The 11,490-nt window shown below is 49.9% G+C and overlaps 1 protein-coding gene across 1 annotated transcript in view; it reads left to right on the top strand.

Annotated features, from left to right (window-relative positions):
• The first annotated feature begins 309 nt into the window (after positions 1-309).
• The window catches only part of UACA (uveal autoantigen with coiled-coil domains and ankyrin repeats), a 34,284-nt gene continuing 23,103 nt past the window's right edge, over positions 310-11,490 (top strand). Inside the window, exon 1 of the mRNA XM_075431834.1 lies at positions 310-420. Within this exon, the coding sequence (XP_075287949.1) occupies positions 364-420 (57 nt within the window). The 5' untranslated portion in view covers positions 310-363. The remainder of the gene's footprint in view (positions 421-11,490) is intronic.

The following is an 11,490-nucleotide window of genomic DNA, read 5'->3' as shown; positions in this document are numbered from 1 at the left end:
GAGGGGCTGCCCCGGCGCCAGAGCGGCGCAGCGCCTGCCGAGTGCCTCTGCCCCCCCCGCCCGCGGCGCGCCCCCTAGCGGGCGGGCGGCTCAGCAGAGGGTAAGACTCCGCCCCCGCCACGCCTCTCCCACTCACACCCCCTCGGGGCGGCCTTTAAAATAAGGAAGTCCTTCCCCGTGTCCCCGCCTGGTGATTGGCCGCGGCGCGCGCGCGGGCGAGTGGCGATTGGCTGCGGCGCCCGGGTGGGCGGGGCCGGCGGGCTAGGGGTGCCGCGGCGGGCGGGGGCTGCCTCGTCCCGGCCGTGGCGGCGGCGGGTGCGCGTGGCGGGGCCGGTTCCGCGCCCGCCCGCCCGGGGCCGCGCCATGAAGAGCCTCAAGTCCCGTCTGAAGAAGCACGAAGCGGTCATCGGGGGCAGCGCGGTGGGTACCGGCGGGGCTGGGGGCGGGGGGGAGAGGCCCCGGCAGGGCTGAGGGCCGCGGGGCTCCGGTGCTTCGGGAGCTGGGCCCGGTGGGGTTCCCCGGGGCGGGTGAGGAGCCCTGGAGCTGGGCCTCAGCGGCTCGCGGGTCTGTGGCGGGCCCGGGGGGTTGGAGTGCGGGCGAGGGGACGGGCTGCCCCGGGGCCGGCAGCGCGTGTGCTTCTTCCCTCAGCGGGGCTTTCTGGCCCCGGCAGAAATTAGCACCTTCTTATTATATTTTATTTATTTTTTTTTTCCCAATGAGAGCCTCAGGAGCCCGTGCCGAGCCCCGGCCGGCAGCCTGCCCCGCGGCTTGCCGAGGTGCGTGTGCAGGAGCTCGTTCGGCGCCGGAGCCGGGTGCTCTGGGCTCCCAAACCCAGGCTGGCGTTGACTGGCGTGAAACGGCCTGGCTGGTTTTCACTTTTACCGCGTTCATCTCTGCGGATGACTTCGGGTGAGAGGTCTTTGCAGCGGAGGAAAGGTGTATTCGGCAGTTACTTTCTGTGGCAAATCACCGGCGGTTGTGCCCGTTCGCTTCCCTGGGAGTCTGCGGTGGCAGCCACGCTCCGGAGATTGCCGCCGTCTCCCTGCGCTCGTTTGCTAAACTCGCCGCTGGCTACGTGGAATAGCGGAATGGGGCAGGTTAATATGATACACTGACTTCTATCAGTCGCCTTTTAAGATATTAGCTGTCTTTAAAATACTCCTGCACGCTTGTCTTGGAGCTGAAACTATCACTTGAAAAATAATAGCTCATTTGAAAGACATGCGGGTGTTCAGGCTCGTAAACTGCTGACCCGACTCGTCGGAGGCAATGACAGCTCGCGTGGAAGCGCGTCGCCGTGCTGAGCACTTCCCTGTGCGAAGGAGTGATTCACACGTCTGCTATGAGAACCTGTAAAGTTAGGCTGGCACTGGTTCGTGTTCGTTAGCAGTCCTGTACTTCGGAACTGTTTGTTATTTCAACGCAGGCCTACAATAATTACATTTCAACAAACACTTACAGCATCTGTATTTGTTTTTGAATAGACACGGATGTTTTTCACTTCCATAGGTGGAGGCTCAGCAAGTCCTGCTTTCAGAGTAGCTTTGAGCAGTCTTAACATTTTTAAGAGCTGAAGTTATTCTAAAATATGTGAAGGGAAGTTACAGTCACTGAGATCCCTTAAAAACTGGGGTTTGTACCCATAGTGTATTTATTTCCCCTGTTTATTACTTCTTTTGGTTATGTGATCACCAGCTGATCAGACACCAACTTACAACCTTCTATATCGGGCAGAAAAAATTTGTCTGCATGGGTGGGTGTGAATAGCGAGGCCGAAGGGGAGGATGACTGGGAAAAGCTGGGTCTCTGTTCCTAACTGCTGGGGAAGGAGGGGAAGCGGGTGGGAATCCTGCCAGTGTGAGCTCCATGGCTCCCGCTTGAAGCGCGTGTGAAAGCCGTGCCTGTTTGAGAAACCTCATCCCTCTCCTGTCCCCACCCAGTGCTGTTTCCTGGGGGTGGAGAGAAACTTAATCCCTTCATCGTGCTGCTGACAATTTTCCTCCAGGTTAAGGTAATAGTTACGTGCCCTCTGTCTTCCCGTGGTGATCTCTTGGCTTTATTACCTGCCTCGTGATGGAGGGAAGCTGTGAAAAGCAGCCAAAAGTAAAAAATGGTAGTTATTACCAGCTCCACAATTATCTGGAATGTTTGGTCTGAAAATGGAATTACCTGCTTTTGCCAGCTCCAGCTGGCTAATGGTGCGTGGAAAATAATCTGAGCAGGCTGATCAGTAGCTGCGGCGCTCTGGATAGCGAGACGGATGCTTGTCATTTGCAGTAGCGTGGGCTGGAAACTTTAATACCGGATTCTGTGGAGCACGGAGCCTTGAGGGCGCGCTCCTCGCAGTCACAGATGATGCCTCCTTCACCAACATTTACAAGATAGGTTTTAATTAAGGTAGCCAGCCCTACTGGGGTGACCACAGCAGCTTGCGCTGCTGGCGTTTCTGAGGTGCCAGAGTACGGGCTGGTGTTTTAGGTGTGTATTTCTGATCTGGTTTGTGTTTAGGAAATGGGTTCTTCCAGTAAAGTAAGAAGTTCTGTCTGTAGCTGCACGTACAAGAAGCAAATACAAAACGTTCCCTGGTTGGTTTTTCTTGATGAGATGGTTGGGGAAATATTAGTTTACTGTTCTACAAAGTTATTTTTGTTTCAGATCTCGCCAGTGAAAGCCAATTAGCAGAGATTCTAACTGTTGGCCTCTGTGGCAGGGAAGAAAGGCTGCCTGCTTCTTTAATGTGTGGGAAATCACAGAATCACAGAATAGTAGGGGTTGGAAGGGACCTCTGTGGGTCATCTAGTCCAACCCCCTGCCCAAGCAGGGTCACCCAGAGCAGGGTGCACAGGACCTTGTCCAGGTGGGGCTGGAATATCTCCAGAGAAGGAGACTCCACAGCCTCCCTGGGCAGCCTGGGCCAGGGCTCCGTCACCCTCAGAGGGAAGAAGTTCTTCCTCGGGTTCAGACGGAAATAGCTGTGAGGGTGCTCTGTTAAATTCGAGGTGCATGATGTTATTTAGGGGGGGGTTTTAACCTTGCTGCCCCTCGGGATGAGGTCTGGAATTCGGGGAAGGGGGCTTCTGGGCTGCTCGCTTCCTGCGGAACGCGGGGTTCTCGGTGGTGCTTTGGGCCCAGCCGGAGCCGTGTGGCCGCGCCGCGGCAGGTCTGCGTCTCTGTGGCGATGAGTGCACCGAGATCCGGCATCGGAGACGGAGCTGCCGTGAGATCCGCAGGCGCCTCGGGAGTCAGCAGCACCGCCTGGAGCATCTGCGAGTGGTGGGAGTGAGCAGGAGTAAAACCGTGTGGCAATCTGCATCGATCCTTTCTCCTCTGGGAAAAGTGATGGTGGATTTTTTAATTAAGAGAAACTGAACATGACAGATAATTAGCAGAAACCATTGTGGAAGAAACAAAGGTGGGCACCTGAGCATTTGGCCTGGTGTGATCATCTGTGATTATTAAATTAATATCTGAACAAGTTCTGTAGCTAGTGACAGCTGAACTTGTTTAAGGCCGTGTTTACACTCTTTTTGCTGTGGAAACTGCCCAGTTTTGGTAAGTGGATGACTTTTCCTCTGTGTGAGGAGTGGGACTTTGTGGGTTGACCAGTACACAGTTAAACACCTACTGCTGCCCTGTCAGCAGCGGAGAGGGCAGGTACCACGCCTTGTGCCAATCTAATCACTCTTAATAAGGGAATGGAAGAATTCTGTTTGAGTTCACTGATTAATCGGCAGCAGTGTAGCTTCGTATGTACAGCAGAATAACTTTGTTAACAATTATTTGTAGCACCAGTGTGCTGTAGAGTGCACATGAGTAACTGAAGGAGTGAAGTATAAACTGGATGTTTCGTAAGCTTGTTTTAACTGAAGATTCAAGAGCACTTCTGTGTTGAACTTTTTTTTTTAAAAACTCGTGCTGCTGGTGGCACACACCGGGTTGTAAACGGACAAGATTTTCATGGCACTTTGTCAGGACTCTGCTCTGGGCAAAGACAAACCAGGTTTTGTCAGCCTCGCTGATCACAGTGCCATCACCCATCAGCAGAATTTTTCCAGCGCTGCTGCTGTCGGCCGGAGCAGAGTTACTCTTCCCTCTCCCCTGCCTCCCTGGTCTCTGTTGTGGGCAACCTCGGGTGCCTTTACAGTGCCATCGTCAGGCAACGCCGCCGAGAATCAGCAGCACTGTAATATTCAAATGTCAAGTCCTAGGCTGGCTCTGGTTGTTCTTCAGAGAACGCTTGGGTTCTGGGAAGCTGTACGAAGGCTTGTTCTAATGTGTGTGTTCCCTGGGGAAAAAAAAACACAGCCCTTTGTGATGCGTTTGCATTTAGGTAAATAGAATTAGGTGCTTGTTTGTGATGTTTGTGGTTGATGTTGAAGAAACACGAGGTTAGTCAAGACGGACAATTTGTGGTTGGGCAAAAGCTTTGTGGTGCAGCCTGTTTACAGGTGCATTGTAATTTTCAGGCTCCTCAGAAAAGAGCATTTCTCAATGCTTTATCATTTTGGAATGTAGCAATTAAAAATATTTTTAAAAATTGGAGGTACCGTGAGTGCATGTGTGCAATTTAAATATCCTCAGCTGATTTGCAGACATAATTATGCAGATAAAGCTGTTTGGTTATCTGTTTTAAGTTCATCTGACCATTTGCTCAGATACAGCTTACGTACTACTTTGTCAGTGTTTAAATATTAATATTTATTAGCAAGCAACTGTTTATAATATGAGAGACTGATACTGTCTCTGTGTTTTCATTACTTGGTGGTTACCAAACAGGATCGAACCACTCTAATGTGGTATTCCCTTCTCCACGCGTACGTGCTTGAGGCTGCTGCCCTGCGTGATGAATGTAGCAGTCGTGTCGTCTGTCATCACCCCCTGATATTTTCTGATGCTTCATTATTAATGGATGGAAGTACACAAATCAATCTGTCCTTGCCTGAGAGCTTGTGAATTCAGACAAGTGGCTTCGAGTCCCCAGGAAGGCAGAGGGATGTGCTGCTGCCAGTGGCAGGCGACGGCGGCTGGACTCTGACCTTGGTGCCGCGCTCTCCCGTTAAAGGGAAATGCTTTGAGCTGGGCACGCTCTGATCGCTGCTGGGGCTGCAGCAGGACCAGGCTTCCCGGGCTCCCCGTTACTTCGGTGGTGAAAGCCGTGACGCTCTCATTGCTGTAAAAGGGTGTGAGGTTCTTTGGTGTAAGTGTGTTGCCATGAAATGTGCTTAACGGGCTGTACTGAATGGCAGCTGCAAAACCACTGCTTTGCTTGCGGAGCGCGTGAGTAGTTCTGATCACTTCTGTTAGTGTCCACGCTGATCTGCGTCTTGGGGCTGTGAATCTGAGGGCGCTGGATCAATGAATCACAGAATCACAGAATAGTAGGGGTTGGCAGGGACCTCTGTGGGTCATCTTGTCCAACCCCCTGCCCAAGCAGGGTCACCCAGAGCAGGCTGCACAGCACCGCGGCCAGGCGGGTCTGGAATATCTCCAGAGAAGGAGACTCCACAGCCTCCCTGGGCAGCCTGGGTCAGGGCTCCGTCACCCTCAGAGGGAAGAAGTTCTTCCTCGGGTTCAGACGGAACTTCCTGTGCCTCAGTTTGTGCCCTGGAGTTGTATGTTGGCAATGAGACATGAGGAAAGTCGTGTTTAAAACCAGAACTGAATATTTTTTTTTTTTATTTTGGCAGACTTTGCATCCATCAGGAGCTGTGTGCAGAGGTCTCTGACACTACCACGGTATCGTGTGTGCTGTTGTAGTTGATGCGGGTTGTTTTTCCCGCTACCCCAGCCATGCAGAAAGGAGAACCTGGCTATGCTGTTGGGTACATGTCACTCCTGGCAGATGGAAATATGCTGTTGGACACAGATTTAGAACCTTTGCGATCGTTTTGAGAGGACTATTTGACATGTCACATAGAGGGCTAGAAGTAGATTTGAATACTTGCTTGAGACTTAATAATTTGATCTTGATGGGATCTGCTAACTTGTAGTAGGAAGGAAAATGCCTTAAGAATGGAGTAAAATCAGGGGTGTTTATGATGAGGTTTTAGGTGGTTACTGTTTGTTTTGCTTTAACTTGTTTGTTAGGAGACTATTACCTAAACTAATTGCAGGATGCAGTTACGTATAAACAAGCCATGCAGCAGCACAGCTGTTAATACGAATTCTTGACACAGACTTTTTAACAACAGCGCAAACCCAGCGCCGTCCTAGCAAGGCTGTTATTTTTGATGGCTGTTTAGACTAAGCCTCGCCCGCTCTGTAGCATTCAATAATTTTCCGTAGATGGAGAAACTGCAGAGAACGGGGTGATAACGCACCGTGCTGCGTGTGGGAACCCACTGGGTGAAACAGGAGCCCTGCGCTCAAGCTGTGCCTGTCTTTCCCTGATGCAGACTAAACAGTACCTCTTACTCTGGAGGTTTTAAGCTCCAAAACATTTGTATGTGAGTGCAGGCATATCCTGATAGGCAAGATACGCTTATAAAATAGAAAATGCCACTTCCCCCCCATTTCAGTTAGCCCCTTCCCAAACCTGGTATCTGCAGTACTTCCTTGGCAACTGCAGATGAGCCAAAGTCTGCAGGATCGGCGGGGATGAGCTGATGTGCATCTGTGCTGTGAGGGGAAGCTGCACCTGGTGCACGTCTTAAAAGTCGTTTCGGTAGCCGAACCTATCCCTGCATTGTGTCAGCCTGTGCAGTTCTGAAATAAATCACACTGCTTCAAAAGCAATTGTCACTTTGTGCCGTATAAAATCGCCGGGTGTGTCTGTTCAGCTGCTGGCTTTGATCACAGATGTACTCTGACCTCTGTAGAGCAAGCAGGAAAATGAAACGCACGGGCTGGTAAGTGTGCCGAGCCTGCCCTGCTCCTCTGTACTCAGCTTGGTGCTTTATTGTGTTCAAGTAACGCTCCGTTGTCAGTGAGTGTTTGCCTTTCTCTGCAGGAAAACCGTGTGAGACCTCAGTGGGAAAAATTACTATCTTGTGACAATGATGGGTCTAACATTAATAATTCTCCATCTCTTCTTTGACAAGAATTATTCTATCTCATGGTCTGCACAGACTTCAGAAACTGCAGTTTTAGTTCTAGAGCTATTTCCATAGAAGTATGAAGTTAGTGTTTTTGTCTAGATAATTTTTGGGACCATTCGTGTATTTGCGAGCGCCCGCTGTAAGCGCTGATGGCAGCTCTTTACCAGAGCTCTTTGCTCTCGTGGTGTCTTATGTGCTTATGTCACCCGCTAATGGCATTAGAGGAGGATGTGTCCCCTTTGGGTTTTCCTGCTAAGAGGATTAGCTGCCTAGCCCAGCAGTGAGGAGCAGCTGTGGGCACTTTCACAGGCTTATGGCAGCTTGCAGGCTGAAAGGTTTAAGAACTGCTTCGAATTACAACGGGTGTTCCTGAAGTGAGTTAGGTGACTGCTAAAGGTTCTCCATGTTTTATTGAAATATGCCGTTTGTTTATGTAGCTGGTATTCTGCAGCTATGTAGGCGAAAGTATTAGAGACTGGATGTGCAATTCCCGGTTAGGGTGGAAGCTTCCTGAGCAGTACTTCTATTTCAGCAACAGGTTAACGTGTCACAATTTGTTTCACTGCAATATTAGGACCAATATTTCTTGTGCCCCAGGCCCTGTATTGCCTTTTGAAAAGGTCAGTGCGTTCTCAAATGGGAGTTGTACCTCTTGGGTTGTGCTCAGACTGATGACCAGAAATCTCTTCTTGTGGGCTTCTTGCTGTCATGAAAAGTCTGGAGTTCCCTTCTGGCTGCTAGAATTTCACTCTGGAGAGTGTTCAGGTTGAGAAACGTCTCAGCAGAAGAGCTGCTGGGCTTACAGGGTGTTGTGGATTGCTTTCCAAGGGCCTTCACAGTTGGGATCTTCATTTGTCTGTCCTGTTTGCGTCCCCATAACCTCAGTATTGTTCTCTCCTCTTGTGTCTTGGGATTGCTAATAAAGCACTCTCTTTGCTCAGAGTTCCTCGGTGGGGACGCTTGGGTGGGTGGTGGGGTGTGCAGTAATGCTCTGCATGGCTGCAGGGACTCTCCCTGCTTGGCTTTTTTAGTTGAGAGGGAGAAGATGCCCAGTAGCTTCAAGCTCAGATTCTGTAGCTTCAAGCTCAGATTCCATAAGTATGGTGCTGTGTTTATTTATTGATAAATGTATATCCTATAACAATAATAAACTTTAAACGTTAACTTTCCTAATACCTTATCTGGTTGTCAGCAATGTACAAATATATATTTTTTTAGCCTGTTGGAACTACCCTTGCTGATAGCACCCCATGGCTTTTGTTGCCAGCGTCAGTGTGCTCTAGACTAGAACCATGTTGTCTTGCTTTGCTTGGAAAAGTGAGAGTGATTAGTCTTGGTACCAAATATGCCCTGAGTGTAAATACCTCTAGTGGCAGTCATTAATGCTCTGCTGCTCTCATCTTTAAATACTTAATTGTAGTGCCAGATGAGGAACAGTCTTATTTTCGAAGGTGGTTGTTTTAAAAAGTCTCCTATAAACTTTGATTCTGAACTATTCTCTGTAAACAGCTGAGAGCAGTGACGTTCTGCATCCGCTGCCTGGATCGGTGCTGGCTGCGAGTACTGCGGCACGCAGGGCAGGAGGTTGTAGTGATGTTGTGATGGCCCAAAAATGTCTGCAAGATGAGAACTGCAGATAGGTGGTTTGACTTCTCATCTGCAAAATATCTGGTAAGATAAGGGGTTTCGGGTTCACAGAGGACAGAAGTAGATAATTGTTTGTGCAGCATGCAGTGAAGCTGTACAGTCCCTTTCCAAAGGGTGTGGAGGGACTTGAGGAAAAGCTGGGTACGTTAATAAAGCAATTAATTCAGAATTGGTAGGTGTGTAGGTAGAATCCCCCTGGCCCAGGAAGCTGAAGTCATTGACAGAGAGCTAGGAGAGCTTTGGAAAAGCTTCCTGTGCTGCTTCAGTTTACCTTCTTTTTCTGAGCATGCTGGTGGGCACCTGTATCTCTGCCCCACTCCGGAGGGACGTCCAGAGTGTGCAGGCACCCAAGGCATCTGCTCAACGTAAAGCCCTTGCGCCGAGAGCATGCCAGACACGAGTACTGCGTTTGATCCTAGCTGGGTGGTGGAGATGGGACACTCCCCTATCTCTGGGGGCTGGGAAGAGTTCCTGGCAGGCTGAGCTTCGGAAGAAGTGCTCTGGTAACAAAATGGGCAAGATTGGCCTTGGCCAGGCATCTGTGGTGTGCCTGGCGATTCCGCCCCTCCAGAGATCGTGGTGCTGCTGTATCTGATGACGGCCTTTGCTCTGAGAAAACAAATCTGAATTAGGTTCCAGACTTCGGCTGGAAAGAATGCAACACAAGCACACTTGATTAGTTTCTGCCCTTGGAGCTCTCCGAGAGCAGTTTAACTGGTGTGTGTCTGTAGCCGAGCCGTGTTTACTGAAGCTGCTCCGTGCTGCTGGAGCCATGAAAGCGGCGTTTCCCAAGCCCTGCTGTGTGTGCTTAGTCTGAGCCGGGCAGGAGCGCGGAATGCGGTTTAGCAATCCCAAATCTTGTGGTCGAGACTCCCTGGGGAGGATCTTCAGCGTTTAAAGGACTGCAGGACGAGTGCAGCTCACCAGTCACCGGGAATGTCTGCAGGCACATGAAAGTGGACGCTGGAAGGCACAGTCTTACCTACATGCTTTCTCACTAAACTGACTTCAGTTAAGTGTAGGGGGTATTTTTGCTGTTGCTGTCATTTGTGAAGTGTATTTATTTTTTTTTTTTTCCCCAAAAGTGCCATTTTTAGCTTGAGGAGACAGACTTGGTTCTGCTCAGAAGATAACTGGAGATGACACAGTCATTCTGGTAATCAGTGCCCGTTTTTGGAGTGGCTTTGCCACGTGGATGCTAGCTGCGGAGAAGTCTTGGGCGGCTCTTCTGAGGAGCACGTTCGTGCTGTGCGGCAGAGGGCTGCTGCTCGCAGCCAGTGGTGTGGAATAGTCTAGCAGTTACTGGGAAAGAGAGAATTTCTGCATATATGAGTGAGTGATGTTTAAAATATCTTTCCCAGGAGGACCCATTTATTAGGTTATTTGGAGTCTCGCGTGTGTGTCCTCCGGGGTGTGTGCGTATGTGGTTTTTCTGGCTGTGCACCATGTTTCTCTGCTGCAGACAGAACAGTGCGTTGCTTGTCTGTTGACCTACTCCCCTAAATATGGCTCTTGGGAGATCTCCATTTAAATTTAAACCTTGTGAAAGGAGACTCTGCATCTTCCCTACTGTTAATCATTGTGCTGTCTGTTTAATGTTTTGACAGCCTTTGTGGCTCCTCTCGTTTAACGTGTTGGGAGACAGGCTGGCAGCAGCAGTAAGCTGAAACCAGGTTCTATTCAGAATGGGCTTCATCACTGAAAAAGGAGATTTCTTTTAAAGCAGAGGCATGTGTGTTTTCTAATTTAAAATCGGTTACATTTCTGTCAAAATAGGACCATACATTCCATCTGCTCTGCAGTTGTAGCTGTCTGAAGTCTGATCACGAGTCTGGCTTTGTGGTGTGGAGGAATGGGGAAAAAATTACTCCAGCGAGTATTTTGGTCCTTCTGTGTTTTTAGTGGTGATAAGTATGACCTTCGTTAATGTCGGTGGACAGTTAATTTGACCAACGTGTTTGTTATTTTAAAGTGAGTGTTTGCATGTCTGCAGAACATAACACTGTAGTAAAGTTTCATGCATGCTTGCCTGGTTAGTTAACGTTAAATCTAAACCGCGTTACTCAGGGCATGAGCATGCGGAGAATGTGCTCATAGCGATTGCTTTCTATCGCTTGGCTATCAAGTACTGCATTATCAGAAAATAGATCTGGGCTGATGAGACTGTCTACGTATTGTTTACAAGCTATTTCGGGTCTGGGCAATATTACTCGTGTGTGTGAGTGGCTCTGGCAGTCTGTCGCAGGCAGAGCGGAGGCTCCGGGAGGGTTCTCCTGGGCTGCTCCGAGGGCCAGGCGAGCGGGCGGCCGGACCCCAGGGGCTTCACCGCTGGGCAGCCTCTGCCCAGGGGCAGCCCGGGGTCTTTTGAAGAGTTATGAAGTCTGAAGATGATCCTGAAGATGGGGAGAACATGCTCGGGGATCCAAGCTAAGTGAAGGACGGACCACAATGAATTCCGGGCGGTGGAGAGGACGCGTTTCTCGAAGCAGCCCGTTTGAACTCTGGTTTGGTGCGTTGTGAGCTGCGGCGGTTTGTCACTTGATGCGAGATAAACTGGTCGCTTCTGGCAGCGAGGAGCTGCGAGGTCTACGATGACGGGTTGGTTTTCTTGCGCAGCTAAAGACACAGTAGGTATCTTAGACTTCATGTCAATGGCAGTAGTTTACAACTGCAAAAATGTGAAAGGCTGAAGTTTGTAAATGCTTGGTAACTTCCTTTTTAATGAATGTGAGTGATAGCTGTCTCTAACAGCTCTTTCTGCGAGGGGTTATCTTTAAATGTTAAATACTCATGTAACAACACTTGA

Source organism: Opisthocomus hoazin, chromosome 10, assembly GCF_030867145.1.
Source record: "Opisthocomus hoazin isolate bOpiHoa1 chromosome 10, bOpiHoa1.hap1, whole genome shotgun sequence".
Classification (NCBI taxonomy): Eukaryota; Metazoa; Chordata; class Aves; order Opisthocomiformes; family Opisthocomidae; genus Opisthocomus; species Opisthocomus hoazin.
The sequence above is the reverse complement of the archived record's forward strand: the minus strand, read 5'-3'. Positions and strand labels throughout refer to the sequence as shown.